The 20,827-nt window shown below is 47.6% G+C and overlaps 2 protein-coding genes across 2 annotated transcripts in view; both read left to right on the top strand.

Moving 5' to 3' along the window:
• The first annotated feature begins 429 nt into the window (after positions 1-429).
• Catsper4 (cation channel sperm associated 4) lies at positions 430-12,544 on the top strand. Its single transcript, XM_076863182.1, has 11 exons — positions 430-501; positions 596-670; positions 1,083-1,226; positions 3,898-3,999; positions 7,154-7,251; positions 7,423-7,543; positions 7,752-7,885; positions 10,179-10,353; positions 11,129-11,343; positions 11,674-11,839; positions 12,491-12,544. Exons 1-11 carry the CDS (start codon positions 430-432, stop codon positions 12,542-12,544), a joined length of 1,356 nt encoding a protein of 451 aa, XP_076719297.1.
• A 5,441-nt stretch (positions 12,545-17,985) lies between these two features.
• LOC143404524 (uromodulin-like) overlaps positions 17,986-20,827 on the top strand; it is a 10,634-nt gene continuing 7,792 nt past the window's right edge. Inside the window, exon 1 of the mRNA XM_076862631.1 lies at positions 17,986-18,406. Coding sequence (XP_076718746.1) covers positions 17,986-18,406 — 421 coding nt within the window. The remainder of the gene's footprint in view (positions 18,407-20,827) is intronic.

The raw sequence follows: 20,827 nt of genomic DNA, 5'->3' as shown, positions 1-20,827 counted from the left end.
CTCCCCTCCCCCTTCCCCAGGGAGGACAGGTGGGAAATGTTTATTTAGTCGATGGGGAAACATACCCAGCATGAAGGGCAGGTGGGCAGCCCTGGAGCCAGGGGTGGGACGGGAGGGGTGCAGTGGAGGTCTGCCTCGGGAGGATCCTGCCACAAAACATCCATTTCTCATCCCAGCCTCACCTTCATCTCCGAGATCCAGAGCAGGGACCTGTCCCTTGACTCCACAGCCAGCGCAGGAGACCATCCCTGGCATCCTCCGTGGGGTGCAGCCAGGGGCAATGGAAGGAGCTTCTGGAGTTGGAACGCCTTGGTAGAATGCAGAACGCTAGAGATCACAGCTGCTTCTGTGATCTCACCACGAGAGGGAGCAAGACTGTTTGGAGGGACATTTCTTGGAAAAGGAGGAGTGGATGTGGACAGAACGAAGATGGCCGAGAACCAAAAGACCTGGTGGCAGCAATGGACAGACACCACCGACGTCAAACATTTGAAATTACTGGTACAAGGCCCTTGCCTGGCCCCGTCACGGAGCTGGCATCCTGGGCTGGGCAGGGGCAGTGGCTGCACTGAGGGCCCTCTTCTCTCTCCTGCAGAGGACCACGCATGACCCCTTCATACGGCACGAGGAGCAAGTGCTCATCAACCGCAGGGACATCACAAGTGAAAAGGTAAGGACTGGGCTGGGCTGGGGCCTTTGGTGACCCTCATCCCTCAGGCCCTTTCTATAGTCCTGCTCATGGACAGACCAGGCCTTTCTCTACCTTCTTAATGCCCCGCAAGGCGACCTTACCCAGCAGTGACCCCTCCTGTTACATTAGTGACTACCTGCCAGTGCCCCCCACAGGAACCCTTATATCAGGATAGTCATCAGCAGCGTCCCCAGTACAGACTCTCGTGCCACGAGCCACACAAATACTTCCCAACAGTGACCCTGTTTTAGGTCATTTACGTCATGACCTCCACCCCAATGCCCGCATTCCATGATCTCAGGCAACTAGAGCGGGCCCGCAGGGACCCGCATACACGGAGAGCAAAGCTGTGGTGACACCTGCCTGAAGGAAGGTCTCTGCCTCCTCCCAGGATGCGTGGGACATGCAGGAGTTCATCACTCGCATGTACATCAAGCAGCTACTGCGGCACCCAGCCTTCCAGCTGCTGCTGGCCTTGCTGTTGGTGGTCAACGCCATCACCATCGCTCTCCGCACCAACCTTGTCCTTGGTCAGGTGGGACACTGTCTGCATCTCTGCCCCCACTGGCTCTCATGGGGTTCTGGGCAAGGCACTTCCTTCTGGCGCCACAGATTCCTCATCTGTCTCTGATGGTTGGACTGGAGGCTTTCAGGGTCTGTCAGCTCTGACCTCTAGGGATCTGGAGGTCAAGGAAGTTTCGTGGTGGAGGAAGCTCCGGAGACCGGCTTTGAGAAATTGGTTGGATTTGTAGATGGGCAGGAAAAGAGTCGTGTGGGCAGAGGCAGGCAGATGGGCACCTGGTGAGGAACAATGTCCAGTCTTGGCAGTCACTAAGGGAGAATCATTCTGGGCCAGGCACAGACCACTCAGCGCCAAGGTTCTAGCTGAAAGCACACGAAACCCAGTTCCTGTGTCAGACACAAACACGCCATCACAAATGCCTGAGTCTCACAGAGTAAGTGGAAGCTCAAAGACCATCCGACTCAGTGTGGGAGGTCAGGGAAGGCCTCCTGGAGGAGAAGAGCTTCACTGGGGGTTGTGCAGGCTGAGAGCAGCTCCCAAGCTCTGACCTCTGACTCCAGAGCACAGTCCCTCCAACCCCTGTCCTCTGACCCTGACAGGAAACAGTAAGTAGGAGTTGGCCAGGCAAAGGGAGATGGGAACCAGGCATGGTGACTCTGGATGCTGAGGCAGGAGGATTGCAAGCTCAAGGCCAGCCTCAGCAACTTAGTGAGATCCTGTCTCAAAATAAAGCATAAGGGCTGTGGATGTAGTTCCATGGTAGAGTACTTACCCAGCATGCAGGAAGCTTTGAGTTTGATCCCTGGGCAGAGTAGAGAGATTGAGAGATGGGAAAGAGCCAGCATGTGGGAGAGTTCTCTTTGCCCAACTTGAAGTTTAGTATAACTTTGCTCTTATCCTTGACATTTTAATTTCTTACACAGTATACATATATGTATTGTGCTACTAAAAATCAGTGTATTAGGCTGGGTGTATGGCTCGGCGGTACAGCACTTGGCTAGCCCACATCAGATGCTGTGTTCAATCCCAAACACTGCAAAAATAAATAACATGCCCCTTGTGGTGGCACCAGCTGAATTCAGAGAGGTGGTCAGGGGCCAGATCCGAGGTTATGAGAAGGAAGATGTCCTTGAAGTGAAATGAGCAGATATATGTTTTAGAAAACTTGCAATGGCAGCCACAGCATGGACTATGGAAGGGACAGGTCCAAGAATGGGGGAAGATGGGCCAGGCAGGACCCTGTTGCAGAGGTCCATGTGAAAGATGGTGGGACTTGGACCAGGACGATGGCATTGGGTGAAAAGTCAGATGCATTTGAAACTCTCTGGGAGTAGAATCCATGGAGCTTCCTGATGGATGATATTGAACTGAACTTTTAGTGGGCACTTATTACATGTCACCTTGGGTTCACATATCACCATCTCACTCAAAGGGAGGGCAGGAAGGGAAGGGAAGCTTCCGGCTTGAGCAACAGCATCAGGGCTGGCGCTATGTGTCTGAATGTGGAGATGAGAGGAAAAACAGGTTTGGGGACCATGTGGAGGTCAGTGTGGTACCTGAGGTGTCCATACAATAGCTAACACAGAGGGTTGTCAGTGAGGTCACACCTATAAGGAAGCCAAAGGAGTAGAACTGAGATTGTTCAGGGGTGTGGAGTGGGACGGAGAGGGCCAATCAAGGGAACAGGCAACAGGGCCAGCTGTGGAGAGGTGAGGCCTGGACGCATCCCCTGACCTGCACCAGAGTCATCTCTCTTGTGTTGGAGGCAGAAACTCAACTGCAATGTTTGCAGAGTGAGGAGAGCAGAGGACAGGTCAGGAACCATTATGGCTCAGGAAATGAATTCAGAGTGAAATGCCACCACCATTTTGATAATGGAGTTGGAGGCGGAAGGAGAGAGGGGTGGAAAGAGAAGGGGAAGGCCCCCCTGTGTGGCTTGAGCCTCAAGGCACCAAGTCTAGTTGGCCATTGGAGTAAAGAGAGGGAGGAGAAGGGGTGATTTTCATGATGCCAGCGTGAAGTTAGGGGCTGTGGGTGGTTAGTTGGTGTCACAGCTATAGACAAACTGTTAGGATTGAGGTTGAGTTGAAGTGAGTTGGGTATTTTGGACAGACCCTAGTTATCTGCCCATTGATTTATGCACCCAAGAGCATGTACTGGATCCACAATCAGGAGGACACCAAGAGTTTGGTCAGGCCTGACCTGAAGGACTTGAGGCACTGGAACAGCAGGAGTGGTTGGAACAGGCAGAGAAGGGCCCCAGGCTGTGTCCTCCAATTTCAGGGCTCAGCCCTTTTCCTCCAATACTAGAGCTAGTTGGGTCTCTCCTCCACCTCTCTTTCCCAAACACCCTACTCTAGAGGTCAGGAGAGAAGGCCTAGAGTGGACAGCAGTCAACAAGCTGTGTGCACACAGGCCCCTCTCTAACTCCCCACCTGTAGGATGGGAAAGGAAGCTACTCTGCAGGACAGGGCTGATGGTCCCATGTAACAGTGCATGAGTGGTCTTAGCACAGTGCCTGGCATGAACACAGTGTGTTCTCGCGGGAAGGACAGAGATGCAGAAGAGTTGAAAAGCAGCAGGGATTGGGGCCTCCCCACCCCACCAGATGCCCTTCTCCCTGGCCTCCCCCCAGCCCTATTCACCGACACCTCGGCCCCTCTCTTTTTCTCTGACACTGTAGAGACACTATCAGTTGTTCTCTACCATAGATGACATTGTGCTGACCATCCTTGTCTGTGAGGTTCTCCTCGGCTGGCTCAATGGCTTTTGGATTTTCTGGAAGGTGAGATCTTGGGACCTTGTCACCTTCACCCCTTTTCTCTGAGGGCTGCACCCTATCAAGTCCCTGCCCTGAAAACTGAGGTGTGTGTGTGTGTGTGTGTGTGTGTGTGTGTAGAGAGGGGAGGGGGGGAGAGAGAATTTTGAATGCTTGTGATACACCAGATGATAAATTGTACTAGAAGTGCAGCCTCCCTGGTTTGAGTTCCCATCCTTGTTCCAGCCTCCTCCAGCTCTTTAGTTGGGCAAAATTTGATTTCTGCATCTGAGAAATGAGATTGATTTACAGAGCTCCAGAGCAGGAGTCAGCAAACTTCTGTAATGCACCCGATAATATTTGAAGCTTCACGGCCTCTACAGTTTCTGTTGCAATGACCCAACTCTGCTTAGTAGCACAAAGACAGTCATAGTACAGAAATGACTGAGCATGTTTGTATTCCAAAGAATCTTTTTAAAAAAATATTTATTAATTGTTGATGGACCATTATTTTATTTATGTGTATGTGGTGAGAATCGAACCCAGTGCCTCACACGTGCTAGGCAAGCGTGCTACCACTGAGCCACAACCCCATCCCCTCCAATGAATCTTCTTCTTTTTTTCAGGAGCAGGGATCCTTGTTTATTTGCTATTTATTTATTTATTTTTGGTAATAGGGATTGAACCCAAGTGAGCTCTAACACTGAGCTACATTCCAGTCCTTTTTATTTTTTATTTTGAGACAAGGTCTTGCTAAGTTGCTGAGGCTGGCCTTGAACTTTCAATCACTGGGATTACAGGTGTGCACCACATGCCTCACTCTTGTTTTTTGAGATGGGGTCTTGCTATGTTGCCCATGCTGGCCTCAAACTCCTGGGCCCATATGATCCTCCTTCCTCAGCCTCCTGGGTAGCTTGGGCTACAGTTGTGTACCACCATGCTCAGCTCTATTCCAATAAAACATTATTTAGGGAAAATTATATTTCATATAATTTTCATGTGTCACAAAGTACTCTTCCAATTTTTCCTCTTCACTTGCTTTACTTCTACTTACAGATCCCTTGGGATGTCTTCTCCTTGGGAGGAATCTTCCCATCTCTCCCAGGCAGGCCAGATGCTGTTCTGTCCCCGTGATAATGTGTACTTATCTATCTCACATGAGTTAAAATTTGTTGTCGGTCCACGTCCCTCTAAGTGTTCTTTGAGCCCAGCAAGGCAGAAAACTTGCATCCTCAGGAAATGATTCAGGATCTGGCATACAGTAGGAACTTAATAATGGATGGACAAAAGGATAGATTCGTAAACAGGTGGGCTTGTGTCTGCCTGTCTATACATGTGTATGTGCAGGCACAAACTCTAAGAGACAGAGAATTGGCGTGGTGGTGCACACTTTTAATTCTAGTGACTCAGGAGTCTGAGGCAGGAAGATCCCAAGTTCAAGGCCATCCTCAGCAACTTAGTGAGACCCTGTTTCAAAATAAAACATAAGAAGGACTTGAGATGTGGCTCAGTAATTAAGCACCCCTGGGTTCAATCCCCTGTATCAAATAAATAAATTAATTAAATATATTTTTTTCCTTTTTGCATATTTAATGCAGATTCGTAGATACATATTGGTCAAAACTATATTGAAAGGTACACAGAATTCTTGCTTCCACTGCAGTACCCTCACCCTCACCCTCTCTAGGTAATCTTCTTATATTTATAGTCTCTTGTTTATCCTCCCAGTAGTTATTTTTACAATCATATCAAGTGGGTATGTATTTTTAGTCCTCCTTTTCCTGACAGTAACTAACTGTCAACACTGTCCTATGCTGTAGTTTGGTCACTTACTAGATCCTGACAATCTTTGCTTCCTATCTTTGCTTCCTTCTTTATTCTTTTTCTTTCTAGTACTTGAATGTGCAGGCCCTTGCACATGCTGGGCGAGTGCTCTACCATTGACCTACGCCCCCAGCCCTTTTTTTTTTTTTTTTTTTGGGACAGGGTCTTGCCACGTTGCCCAGGCTGGCCTTGAAATTGTGATCCTCCTGCCTCAGCCTACCGAGTTTCTGGAATGACAGGCCTGTGCCACTGTGCCCAGTTCTGACAATCCTACATGGTGATCTATCTTATTTGTCTTTTTGTGGCTACATAGTACTCCATGAAATAAATGTGCCATAATTTATTCAGTCTCCAATCAATGGGCACTTTGGACATTTTCAACTTTATATAAATGTCATTTTGTACCTATACCGGAGAATTTGCCCATCAGATTTCTAGAAGTGGGATTGTAGGTAAAATCTTTCATACAAGTGCACTTCCCCCACCTTCTCCATTCCTGTATGAGCAGGTGCCATACTGGACACAGGGCTCACAGAATTTGCCTGTCTCCCTTCCGGGCTCCTGGAATGCTGTTTTACCTCTCACTGGCCTCCTGCAGCAGTGATCTTTGGTGTTTTTATTAGTGTTTACTTCCCTTTTATTAACTGTAGTGTGTGTCACCCAAAGGCAGGAGTACCCAAGTGTTTTCACGGCTGCCTTCTGCAGTTCTTTAGCCAGGTAGCATTCAGCTATGTGTGTGTGTGAGACTCCACTGTGAGTGTCTAAGGTTGCACTTGGCTTTCTTTTTTTTATTATTATTATTTTTTATTTTTATTTTTATTTTTTTGGAGAATGTGATTTTCTTTTTATTTATTTATTTATTTATTTATTTTTTATTGGTTATTCAAAACATTACAAAGATTGCAGAATCACATTGGTTACACATCCACATTTTTACATAATACCATAATAGTAACTGTTGTATTCTGCTACCTTTCCTATCCTCTACTATCCCCACTCCCCTCCCCTCCCATCTTCTCTCTCTACCCCATCTACTGTAATTCATTTCTCTCCTTATTTTTTTCCCATTCCCCTCACAAACTCTTATATGTAATTTTGTATAACAATGAGGGTCTCCTTCCATTTCCATGCAATTTCCCTTTTCTCTCCCTTTCCCTCCCACTTCATGACTCTTGCACTTGGCTTTCAACACATGGATGGGACAATGAATGCGTGTGTGTTTTGTGGCATGCTGTGGGGTGGAGTGGCAGGGTGACAGCACTAGATGGCAGTTGGCTGGCCCTGCTCTGAGAACACTGAGCTCCCCCCATCCTCAGGTGTGGGGAGGGCAGACTCAGGAGAAGTGTGCCCCCCCCAGGACGGCTGGAACATCCTCAACTTCATTATCGTCTTTATCTTGCTCATGGGGTTCTTCATCAAAGAACTTGGTATCATGGCTGTCACCTACACACTCAGGTGAGCTGGGAGCTCTGAAGAGAGGGGGAATGTGTCTGGACTCAGAGATGAAAAGAGGGAGGTTGTTAACAGCTGGGGCTCAGCTCTGCCTCTGGGCAGTGGTGGTGGGGCAGAGAGGAGGGAGAGGTCTGGGAAGGACTGGGGGGGCACCCCTGAGGGCCTCTGCTGCAGGGTGCTTCGGCTGGTTCATGTGTGCATGGCGGTGGAACCCCTGGCCCGGATCATCCATGTCATCCTGCAGTCCTTGCCTGACCTGGCCAATATCATGGCCCTTATCCTCTTCTTTATGCTGGTCAGTACCCTCCCCCACCCTGGCCATTCCCCATCCCTGAACAGAGTCCCTGGGTCACTGGGGAGAGCAGGGGTCCTGCAGAAGAGAGGCCCAGGGGTCTGAATCCCTGGGATTCCTTTGGCAGCTTTTGTTTAAAATTTGCATGTATTTGCATGTCTTCTCTTCAGGGCCCCTGGGTGAATCTAGGGGGGCCTTGTCTCTCTGGCAGGTGTTCTCAGTGTTTGGGGTCACACTCTTTGGTGCATTCGTGCCTGACCATTTCCGGAACATGGGGGTTGCCCTGTACACTCTCTTCATCTGCATCACACAGGACGGCTGGCTGGACATCTACAGTGACTTTCAGTGAGTACAGGGTGGACCTTCCAGGCTCTCATCCCAACCTGGCAAGAAGGGGGCACAGCTCCTGAAAGGCAGGGGAACTGGGTGGGGAGAAGGGTTCGCAGTGAGAGTAGGGCCTCCAGGGCTGGGATGGCCTAGCAGGAAGGGGGTGGCCAAGGCTTTAAGTTGGGGAAAAGGAAATACCTGTGGGTCGGATTTCTGAGTTTGTGATCCTTGTCCCCCTTGAAATTCCACATATTCAAAGTGCCACCAGACCCTGTTTGTGAAGACCCCTCCTGTCATGCTAAACAGCTGGGTGGCTAGGCCTTGGACTGGGGAGCAGGTCTGTGGTCACAGGGCAAATTCCAGCCCACAAGAGAGTCCACCAAACTGCCTGGACTCCTAGAAACTCATTTTTGGTTTTAGGTGGACATAATATCTTTATTTTATTTTTTATGTGGTGCTGAGGATCGAACCCAGTGCCTCATGCATGCTAGGCAAGTGCTCTACCACTGAGCCACAACCCCGGCCCTGGAAACTGATTTTTAAAAATTTATTTATTTGTTCTAACCAGTTATACATGACAGCAGAATGCTCTTCTATTCATTGGATACAAATGGAGCACATTTTTTCACATCTCTGGTTGTACACAAAGTGGGGTCACACATTTGTGCAATCATACATGTACCTAGGATAATGATGTCCATCTGATTCCACCATCTTTCCTACCTCCATGCTCCCTCCCTCCTCCCCTTTGCCCCATCCAAAGTTCCTCCACTCATCCCATACCCCACCCCCACCATTATGAATTAGCATCCATTTATCAGAGAAAACATTTGGCCTTTGGTTTTTTTGGGATTGGCTTATTTCACCTAGCATGATATTCTCTAACTCCATCCATTTAACTGCAAATGCCATAATTTTACTCTCTTATTGCTGAGTAATATTCCATTGTGTATATATTCCAGTTTCTTTATTCATTCATCTATTGAAGGGCATCTAGGCTGGTTCCACAGTTTGGCTATTGTGAGTGTGCTGCTATGAACATTGATGTGGCTGTGTCCCTATTGTATTCTATTTTTAAGTCTTTTGGGTATAGACTGAGGAGTGGGATAGCTAGGTCAAATAGTGATTCCATTCCAAGTTTTCTAAGGAATCTCCATTCTGCTTTCCAGATTAGCTGAACCAATTTTCAGTCCCACTAGCAATTTATGAGTGTGTCTTTCCCCCACATCCTTGCCAACACTTACTGTTGTGTGTATTCTTGGTGACTGCCATTCTGACTGGAGTGAGATGAAATCTTAGAGCAGTTTTGATTTGCATTTCTCTAATTACTAGAGATGTTGAACATTTTTTCATATATTTGTTGATTGTATATCTTCTTCTGAAAAGTGTCTTTTCAGCTCCTTAGTGGAAATTTCATTTTTAAACCTATTACCCAAAGTTATTTTTGTGTTCTGTCCTTTAACTGATTAAGTCTAAGTCCTATTTCTTTCCAGTCCTAAGTTGCTGAGGCTGGCCTCAAACTTGTGATCCTTCTGCCTCAGCCTCCTGAGTGGCTGGGATGACACCACCACGCATGACTATCAGTGACTTATTTTTATCCCCTTCAGATGAGAGTAGAAGCTTTGTTGATAAATGGCCTCTGCAGTCCTGGTTCATTAAGTTGTAGGTAGGGGAAGAGAACTGCACATCTCACAGTGAAGTTGCACTGGGCTTTTGAATTCTTGCTCTACCATACTAACCACGTGACTTTGGGCGAGTTACTTTATCTCTTTTCTGAGTCTCAGTTTCCTTCCCTGTTAAATGGGATTACAATCCCATATTAACTATGTCATGGATTGCTGTGAGGATCAATAGAGAAAATCTTAGTTTAGAGCCTGGTACAGGGGACTATATTTGGGGAAACTATTTTAGGGGAAATTTACAATAAGGTATTAATAGTGGATAACTCAGGAGATGGGATTTTTTTTTTTTTTTTTTGCCTTTGTGGTTTTCTTCCAATCTTTTTATAATGAACTTGAATTAGTTTTCAAAGTAAGAAAAACCATGAATAATAGTACAGCTAATAGATTAAACTTGATAATGCCACATGTGGCAGATCACCTTGCGGGACTGGTTTGAGTTGACCCACTGCCTAGCAGCACAGTAGGGAGCAGCTGCGATGACAACTGGGAGTAGAGAATTAGATCTTGGCAATAGTAGCCAAGCAGGCAGAAGTCCCAGTGGGCCTTGGGATAATTTCCCCATTTCATAGATGAGGAAACTGAGGCTCAAAGGGCGAGAAAGGTGACGTGGTCCTGCCTGCCATCTCCAGGATGGAGGATAGGGAGTACGCAATGGAGATTGGGGCTGCCATCTACTTTGCCATCTTCATCACCATCGGTGCCTTCATTGGCATCAACCTGTTCGTCGTCGTGGTGACCACCAATCTGGAACAAATGATGAAGGCAGGAGAGCAGCAGCAGGAGCATCGAATAATCTTTAGTGAGGTGCGTGAGATGGAAGGGTTGGGGAGGAAAAGGAGTGTGTGCATAAGCACTGACTAGAGCACGTGTCCATGTGCTTGCACACTCAAGGGCCTGAAGGAAGGCGAAACAGAGACCTGGAGGCAGCAGCCTCTCATCTGAACCGCCCACCCACCAACTGGGGCATCTAAGGGGAGTGGATTTTCTATGTTTCTATGACAACTCAAAATGGAGTAGCTGGGTGGTCTTAGGGCATTTAACCAATCTAAACCTCATTTTCCCTTCTGTACAAGGGGAATAATAATAGCACTTACTTACTACATACCTCACAGGGCTCATGGGAGTAAATGGGTGAGCTTGGCACGTGGTGTCAGTTAACGCAGTCCTATTCATTCAGGGGCAGAGCTTCCATGAGATCGGAGAAGACAGAAAATTCTGGAAGGGTTTAAGGCTGGGCTCTGAGACTTGAGAGTAGGTAGGGCTTTAGAAGCTTGCTGGTAGGATTTATGGGGGTGAAATGGGGAGTGGCTAAGTTTAGAAAGGGGTGAGAATTTCCAAAGCGTGAAGGATGGACTTGTGCATTTGTAGTTGAACACCCGAAGCAAGGTCAGGAAGCCAGAGGAGCTGAAGGCTGAAGGTGGAGCTCAGTGGGAGCCATTGCCATGCCCTGGGTTCCATCCTGAGAGGCAGAGAAGAAAAAAAAAAAAAAAAATGGAGCTGAAATGAGGGGCATTAGAACCTTGCTGTCCTTAGAGACTGGTCCTCCCTTGGTCTGAGCTCTCCATCCCTCCTCCCCCAGACAGGCGCAGAGAAGGAGGAAGACTGGGGTGATGAGCTGCCAATCGTGCACTGTGCAGTAGCCCGCTTGGAGAAATCTGGTGTCCCCCAGGAACCTCTTGAGGGGGGCCCCCTGTCAAACCTCTCGGAAAAAACGTGCGACAACTTTTGCTTGGTGCTTGAGGCGATACAGGAGAACTTGATGCAGTACAAGGAGATCCGAGAGGAGCTTAACACGTAGGGGGGCGGGAGTCCTGGGGTCACCAAGAGTCCCAGGAGTCAGGGCTGGGCGGAAACTCAGATTCTTCTGGCCTCAGGCCCCCACTATTTTCTAATGAGGATCCTGGGGCCCAGAGAGGTTAAGTGACTTGTCCAGGGTTCCCCAACCTGTTGCTGGAGGAGCTGGAATCCTGACCTCTGTTCCTCCCATCTCACACATCTTGGTCTGGTGCTCTGCGGGGTGGGGGGGTGGGGGGTGAGGGATACAACGAAGGGGCACTTACCAAGGAAGAGGTGGAAGGGCTGTTCCCCTCCTCCAATGTCCCTAACGCACTCCCCGCTTCCCAGGATCATAGATGAGGTGCGCTCCATTCGCTTCAACCAGGAGCAGGAGGAGGTACTTCTGCACAGGCGCCTGTCGGTGAGCACGTCGATGGAGACCCGTTCCTCTATAGACGTGTACAGTATGGCTACCAAGCAAGACTTGCTCTCTGCGCTAGTTACCAGGGAAAAGGTGCATCTTCCCTCCACCCAATCCCCACTCGCCCCACGTCCGTGCTGCGTCGTGCCCAGTCCAGCCCAGCCACTGGGCCTTTTGTCCAGGGTTGGAAATCTGTGGCAGTCCCAAAATCAGCCCTTCCCTAAACTCCCTTCCATCCCAGCTGTGGCTGCCCACTGGGTTTAAGGTCTACCTGTTCCTTCTCGCGAGAGGCTCTGCCCCTCCCATCAGGCTCCACCCTAGAAGCCCATGAGTTCTCTAACGCCTACAAACCCACCTCCTCTTGGTGTGTTTGAGCCAGTTCAGCTTCTCCTTAGAGCTAGATGCTTAACTCACCTATGGGCAAAAGACTCCTGGATCCCACCCAGGGTGCATAAGAGCAGCCTCCTCCTGGAAGAGGAAGCTTCTGGATAGAACAAGTGCACACACTAGCGTAATTTAGTTTCTTTCTCTGCCTCCACCCCATCTGCTGAGACAGGATGACCTGAAGCCTGGTGAATACCTAGGCTCACCAGCTCAGAGTGGGCTACTAGTCAGCTAGAGTTAGATCTATGAAGGACTTCCCTAAAAGCCCTGGAATGGGACAACTGTTGGGGCTGGAGGTGGGGAGGAAAGGAATCTGTCATGTCAGAATAGGGACTGACAAAAAGACCTCTGGGTTTACAGGTTTATGAATCTGGCACAAATATGCTGCTTAACAAACAGAAGTTCAACTATTGAGACTGCAGGAGGGAGCCGAGCACACACACAGCCAGCTCCGCAGCTTCCTGCATCCCCAGCATGGCTTGGCACAGGCTGGCAAGAGCCCAGGCTCTCCTTACACAGAGGCAGAGGCCCAGGGGCTGTGAGGGTGGCAACCTCTGCACGGCTTGTACCTGTGAGGCCCAGGTCCAGAGGAGCCAGGATGGAGAAGGATGCTGAGAGTGGAAGCCCTAGTGGCAAAGATGCGTGAGAAAGGGGGTACTGGCCACGGTAGCCAGGATTTGGCCTAAGGGTGGGTATTCCAGACCCCTGTTCCAGCTCAGAGCTGGATATAGCCTACATGGACCAAGCACCAAGAAGAGAAAGGCCCACCTGCTAAGACCAGTGAGGTCGGGTGCTGTCCATTGACAATAAAGTTTTGAGTTGGAATCAGCGTCTGACTGGTACTTGCACCCCTAGGTCTCCACTCCTTTTGGCTACTTGCCCCAGGTCTGATGAGGAAGACAGACTTTGCCCCTCAAGTTCAGATCATCTGATGCCCTCAGGAGCTTCAAGTGGAATGTGGGGAAAAATATCCATCCCCCTGAACATTTCTTACTTAATGGTAGAGATCTATAACCCCAGCCCATAGGATTCTAAATTTTGGTGAGGGGGTGAATCTGGACTCCATGCCTGGGAACCCTTATCTACTAAAGGATATAGTACTACCCCCTCTTTCTCTGTCCCAAGGTGGAGACGGGGCTTCACTCTGGGGAGCCCTACTCCGATGGGGTCACGATTGACCAAGCTATGCAGTTTAGTATGGGCAGCTCTGTGCTTGGGCCATGGAGATTAACTGGTTAAAATGTGAGTTCTGGGGCTGGGCTTGTAGCTCAGTGGTTGAGTGCTTGCCTCAAATGCATGAGACACTGGGTTCAATCTTCAGCGTGACATAAATAAGTAAATAAATATTTTTTAAAATGTGGGTTCTGGCAGGCTTCCTGGAGAAAGCAGCACTGAGGTTTGCTAGAAGAAAGCAGGAGGCTCTCGTGGGTCAGGTGAAGTCTCTTGGGGACCTTGGGACCTGTTGAAGCCTATCTAGAATCTTCACACCAAAGGTCATTGGGAGCCTCAGCAGGTTGCTGAACCAGGCAATAGATTAAGAAAGCTGTGGCAGTCCTTGGAGGACAGGAGACTTGGGTTCTCAAATGGTCATCTCTTAGGCCAGCAGGAGGGAGATCCAGGGAATCAGTCATGTGCCCTGGTGTTAGGTTGGGGTAAGTCTGGATGGCCCAGAGTTCTACCCCGTTGTTCAGCAAAGGCTGACAATTGGGGACCTTGGGGATCTTCACCTGTTGGAATGACAGTCCCCAGAGGTCCGCTGATTGCAGTTGATGGGAAACTATCTCATCCCCCTCCCTTCAGCATTGGTTCCTGTTCTGAAAAGCCCTCTGGGGCCTGCAGGGAACAAGTCTGATAGCTAGGGATGAGCAGTGTGCTCGGCAACAGAGAACAGGCAGCACCAGAGCCAGCAAGGCCTTCTGTCTTGGAGTTGCTGTCCATCTGTCCATTCCCCTGTTCAGGCCAGAACTCTTCCCAGCACTCTCTGGGGCCATCCACCAGCACAGACATGGGCAGCTGCTGGCCTCTGCTGCTGCTGTTCCTTATTGGGGATGGAACCCTCAACCTGCCTGGTGAGTATCCACATCTACCTTTTCCATCTGTCCTCCTCCTCTCCCAGGCCCTCTTCTGGCTGGCCAGAGAGGGCGAGAAGGTGGTGAAAGACCAGGTAGTGTCTTCAGGAAGATCTCACAAGGTGAGAGCAGCCGTCCCCCACCCAACCCCTAGAACTGTCTGAAAGGCTTGAGGCACCAGTGAGTTTAGAGGACAACAGGACAACCACCATGGGGCTCTGGCCTCTCCCAGGTATCTCTTCCAGGAGGCGATCCTTGTCTCCATTCTATCTTGTCTGTCATTTCTTCTCTCTCCCCCTTTCTTTTTCTTTTTGGAACCAGGGGTGCTTTACCACTGAGCTATGTCCCCACCCCTTTTTATTTTTTATTTTGACACAGGTTTTCTCTAAGTTGCTAAGGGCCTTGCTAAATTGCTGAGGCTGGCCTCAAAATTGTAATTTCCTGTCTCAGCCTCCCAAGTTGCTGAGATTATAGGCTTGTGCCTCCATGCCTAGACTATCTCCTCCTTCCTATGTGTCATTTCATCTGGACTACACTTATGACCTAAGGGTTCAGCAGGTACAGGGCCCAAGGAGTTGGGTTCCTCCACTGCCTTTCCCTGCCCTACTCTAACAAGGAGCAATCACCAGCCCCAACACCTCACTGAGCTGGAGCCAGGATGTAGCCCTGGGTTCTGAGCTCCTAGGACAATATGGGGCGAAGATATTGAGAAGTAGCAGGAAATTATCTCTCTCTCTCTCTCTCTCTCTCTCTCTCTCTCTCTCTCTCTCACACACACACACACACACACACACACACACCATCCTGTCCCTGATTTTTACAAGGGATAAGAGCATCCTTGGCAAAACATCCAGGAAGCAGAGACAACCAAGTTTGGTGAGAGGAACAAAGGGAGATAATTACCAATAAGCAGGTTCTGCTCGCTGAGCACCTACTGCATACAGAGCTCTGTGCTAAGGCTTCTGATGCATGACCTTATTTAATCCTCAAGCCCAGCAGTGAAGTGGTACACTCGTCATTCTTGTTTTGCAGTAGATGACACTGAGGTTCAGAGTCGTGTGGTGATTTCTATGTCCTGTATCACAGAGCTGAGATCCTATCCCAGCTCTGACTTGAAGGCCCAGGTCACACAACACTGCTTCTCAAGGGAGCTGCTGAGAGGGGCAAACCTCAGGATCATAAAATTGTCGATTATCACCAAATCTGTCAGTGCAGTGTCACATCCCAACAGGGTTCTGTAGAACTTGACAAGGTGACTCTCATATGTGTCAGGAAGGACAAAAAGCCAACAGCCCTTAAGATAATGTTGAAGAACAAGACAGGAGACTCATTCTATCAAATACTAAGATTTGCTATAAAGTGACAGTAAGATCATGTGCTATTAGTGCAGTGATAGACAAATCAATGGGCTCCAAGAGATAGCGTGGAAATCAGTCTGGTTACATAATGACAGACAGCATGACAAATCTGTCGGGGAAAGGATGGGCTTTTCCATGGGGGACAGAGACAACTGGGTAACCACCTAGAAAAACATCTCTCCTTGCCAATAAAACCCTGAGATCCCTGTAGCAAGACATGTGTTCATTTAAGCCTGGGCTTTTTATTGTAAATGGGTCCAGAGATCACTCAAATTAAGCCCAAGTCCCTCACGGTGCAGAGGGAGGCTCGGAGGCCACAAAGAGAAGAGGCATTCCCCAAATCACACAGAGATAAATCCAGTTCTGGAGCCCTGGTTTCCCTACTCTTTCTAAGCCTCCTGATCACCTCTCTAACCCCATGACCCCGTAGCTCTGCACAGAGCTAGGAGAAAGTGGGGGTGTAGGTGGGGTAGGTGCAAGCCGGGTAAGGGTCGCGGCCTGGGTGATGAGGAGGGTGAGCACATTACCTGGGCTAGACTGTCTTGGTTTTTCTGAACTAGGCCTCTGATCACTCCAGGGCTGCGATGACAGGGCATCAGGTGATGGACCTGTTTCTGCCCCTTACTCAGGGGAACAAGGGAGGTTTCCTAGGGATCCAGCTCAGCATAGCTGATTTGGGCCTTTCTCTCAAGGGAGAATGGCTGGCTCAGCTGTGGAAATGAAGCCATGTTTTTATGAGGCAATGCAGAGCAGTTTGGTAGATGTTGGGTTTTGGGATCTGATAGGCCTGGTTTCAAATACAGTGCCACCACTTCCTAGCTGTGTGACCTTGGACAGATGTCTCTACCTGTCTGAGCCTCAGTTTCATTTGGTTAATGGAAATAACAGTACTTACTTCAGTCTTGTTGTGAGGATTCAGTGTATCAATGCTTGTGTGTTAGACGAGGAAAAACTGAATGATGTCAAAAGATTCTAACAGCTAATGCCTTAAATGAAGCACTTGGCTTGTAATTAAGGGTCATGTTCTATCAAAAAAAATTGCATCTCTATCTTCTTTGGTTTTTCTTTATTATTATTATTATTATTACTATTATTATTTAACTATTTATTTATTTTTGGTACTGGGAAGTGAACCCAGGGGCACTTTATCACAGAGGTACATCCCAGTCCTTTTAATTTCTTATTTCAAGATAGGGTCCCATTAAATTTCTAAGGGTCTTACCAAGTTGCTGAGGCTGGCCTTGAACTTAATAGTTCTCCTGTCTCAGCCTCCCAAGTGGCTGGGATTACAGGTATGTACCACCACACCCAGATATGTCTTTCTTTTCTAAATTTTATATCTTTAAATACTCAGTTCTGTAGGAAACTAACATCAAAACAAGTCATCAAGAAACCAAACACCAAGGGGCTGAGCATGCACTCAGTGTTAAAATGCTTGCTTAACATGTGAAAAGCCCTGGGTTCAATTCTCAGCATCACAAAATCTAAACAAGACAAAACACCAAATGAGAGCTATCACCAAATGAGATACTGATTTCTATCTTCTGCTCTTGCTGTTATTAGAGACATTCAGCAGAATGAGACCCAGGTGCCCATACTAGTTAAATTCTTCCTCCCTGGTATGCGGCAGTTGAAATCTATTAGCACAGCACTGGAACATAAATGAATGTGAGCTGGTAATAATGTACTTGATTTGATATTATTTTTACTGGATCTCCCAGTAAAGACACTTGGCAAGTCAGAACATCTGAGACGATGGAAGAAATGGTAGATCGGCTTCTCTTTGCTTGTTTTTTTTACAGTCTTGAGGGTTGCATCTGTGCTTCCGGAGACAATATTGTGTCCATCTACAACTTTAGCTCTGTCCCACAGTGGGAGAGATCACATCACGGCACCTGAACCTAACAGCTCACCAACAACTGGAAGGACATCAGTGTCTGAGACCCAGGAGCGTATGACAGCTACTCTTCCAAGTTCGCCACTGACCAGCAGTTTGGCAGGATCTATGGAGCAGACAAACTCAACACCTGGGACTTGGGAAGAGATACAGCATACAACTATCACCACATCCACTGATGACACCATACTGTCAAACTCCATGATGACTTCTCTGTTGAAGGACCAGACACAACCTTACCCATCTAGAAACACAACCTTACCCATCACGGCCACTTTAGCTGAGAATCCAAAACAGGATCAGACAACTCCAATGACAGCCCCATTAACAACAAACACCCTAGATAACGGACTGGAGTCATTAATGTCCCCTGACTCTGAGAAGGCAGCCACAACTCCAGTAGCATTAAAGACACCAGGCAATGACACTGAATCATCCAGGTCCACAACCATCACTGTCTCTGAGACATCTGCTCTAACTACATCCTCAACAACATTGGACAAAGTTAATGACACAAGCGAACTCTTATCCATGACAACCAGCACAGTTATCTACACTACCTCACTAAACACAAGCACTCTGGGGACAACTGTTCTTGGAACAACCATGACTAAGACTCAGGAAGGGCAAAGTACAGCTGCACCCCCAACCCCAGCAACAACCCCCTCGACAAGCAAGCCACCTGATACACATCACAACACAACCATGTGGACACCTTCCCAACCTGCACAATCAGCCTCCAGTGTTGGCACTGAGACAACAGCTGCTTATTCCACAGCCCTTGTCTTCAGCTCCTTGGGGACAGTGAAATCCTCTGCTGTGTCTGGGCCCAGTCAAACTCCCCCCAGATATAGCCAGAATAGTGGTCCTAGAGCGGGAGCCTGTGCGTTGGATGAATACACAGTCAGCACAGGAGTTTGCCTGTGCAATGACAGCTACCACGCCCACTCAGGTAAGGCGGAGGAACTCAGGTGAGGAAACCAAACCAGAGATAAGGGCCAGAGTGAGCCCAGAGGAACATTGTGTCCAAAGGTCCAGAGGGCCAATGAGGCTCTGTAAAACATTGGCATCTAATGGGTTCATCCAGCCAGAGGTGACTTCTGGTGGGTGAACAGGCAGCTGGGCAGATGTGTAGAATGAACAATCTATCATTCCCAATCTCCAGGATTCCAGCTACTGGCCGGATTAAACCTTCCTGGTTTAATCACAGATCCATCAAAGACCAGAGTCAGCTGGGCGTGGTGGCACATGCCTGTATTCCCAGGGGCTTGGGAGGCTGAAAAAAAGGCCAGAGGCATAGCTCCATTGGGGGCCTAGAGGATCACACAGGGAAACTGAGGCAAAAGGCAAGTCAGTGTGCTAGGTTATACAGGGAGTGTGGGTTCAAATCAGGTATGGTGGTGCACACTTGCAATCCCAGGGATTCAGGACACTTAGGAAAGAGGGTTGAAAGTTCAAGTCCAGCCTTAGCAACTTAATGAGACTCAAAATAAAAATAAAAGTGTCTGGGAATGTAGTTCAGTGGTAGCGTGCCCTGGTTTTTTTTTTTTTTTTTTTTTGGTTGTTGTTTTGTTTTTTTTTTTTGTTGTTGTTTTTTAAAGAAAACAAGGGGAATAAGGAGTCACTTTATTGTATCCAGAATTAGTTGTTTATTTTTATGTAGTGCTAAGGATTGAACCCAGTACCTCACATGTGCGAAGGCAGCCTGCTGCCACTGGGCTACAGCCCCAGCCCCAGCCCCATGTGTCCCTGGGTTTAATCCTCAATTCTGGAGATATAAAAAGAGAGAAATGCTGAGTTCACAGGCTTCTCCCAGGTAGAGCCACCAACATCCAGGCCCACAATCTGACAAGGCTGAAGCTGGGTCCAGGGCACCAAAAAGGCAGTAATGGTCTCCAAATATATATTCTTTGAAGTCAAAATAATTCCCCCCAAACTTTTTATTTTTTTGAGACAGGATGTCACTATGTTTCCCAGACTGGCTTTCAATTCCTGGGCTCAAGCGATCCTCGTGCTTCTGTCGTCCAAAGAAACTGGAACTATAGGCAAATGTCATAATGACCAACTTCTAAAATATTTCAGTTTAACAAAATTGTGATTTTACTAAAATGATTACTTTTTTATTTTTAATTTCAAATTCATCCAAAATACATTTCTTTGGCATTTCTGTTTTGGTCTATTGGGTAATACTGCTTTGGGATGAAGTCTTTATTACTTGTTATAAGTTTTTATTACTAGCAGTGCTTAATTTGTCAGTATTTTCCAAAATATTTTTTTTTCAGGACACCACTAGTGCAGGATTTCAAATACATATTGCCCTAATAAAGGGTTACAGGCTGGGGTTGTAGCTCCATGGTAAAGTGCTTGCCTAGAATGTGTGAGGCTCTGGGCTCAATCCCTATTACCACAATCAAACAAACAACAACAAAATACAAGTTTCATTGTCAAAATACATTTGGGATAGACTAGATTAAACAAAATTATTTCTTAGCGGTGGTGCATGCCTGTAATCCCAGCACTCAGGAAGCTGAGATAGGAGGATCAAGAGTTCAAAGCCAGCCTCAGCAATAGCGAGGCACTAAGTAACTCAGTGAGATCCTGTCTCTAAATAAAATACAAAATAGGGCTGGGGATGTGGCTCAAGTGCCCTTGAGTTTAATCCCTTAAAAAATTGTTTCTTGACTTTTGTAGGACTTTTTCAGTCTTTAATATTCCATTTGGCTGGGCATGGTGGTGCACGCCTGTAATCCCACCTACTCAGTGAGGTTGAGGGAGCCGGACTGTAAGTTCAAAGCCAGCTTGGGCAATTTACTGAGAACTTGTCTCAGTATAAAAATTATGAAGCACTGTTCAGTAAGAGCATCCCTGGGCTCCATTCCCAGTGCCAAAAAAGAAAAGAAAAGAAAAAAAGTAACTTGATGTTAACCAACCAGTTGTTTGTTCATTATTTTGTGTCCCTGGACCATCTGAAACCTTTTTTTTTTTTTTTTTTTTTTTTGTGCTAGGGATCAAATCCAGGGTCTGTACATGCAAAGCAAATGCTCTGCCACTGAGGCACATCCCTAGCCCCTCTTACTCTATTTTGTGGGGTGAAGTGTCACCTCATTCTAGAATAAAAAATAAAGCCAAGTAAGATTGTTAAACTAGGGTTCGGGGTGCCCATCCCATCAGAGTGGGTGCCTATCCTTCTTCCCATACATGCCTACCAAAGTAGAACAGTAAGCTTTTTAAAAAAAGGAAAAAAATCTTTAAGTCCAAAGTAATAAAATAAATCCAGAAATACTTTATACTAGTGTTTCTATTATGTATTACTTTCTAGTTTTACTTTTTAAAAAAATATTTATTTTTTTAGTTATAGTTGGACACAATACCT

The sequence above is a fragment of the Callospermophilus lateralis genome, chromosome 7, assembly GCF_048772815.1.
Source record: "Callospermophilus lateralis isolate mCalLat2 chromosome 7, mCalLat2.hap1, whole genome shotgun sequence".
NCBI classification, from domain to species: Eukaryota; Metazoa; Chordata; class Mammalia; order Rodentia; family Sciuridae; genus Callospermophilus; species Callospermophilus lateralis.
This window is presented reverse-complemented; position numbering and strand designations above follow the sequence as displayed.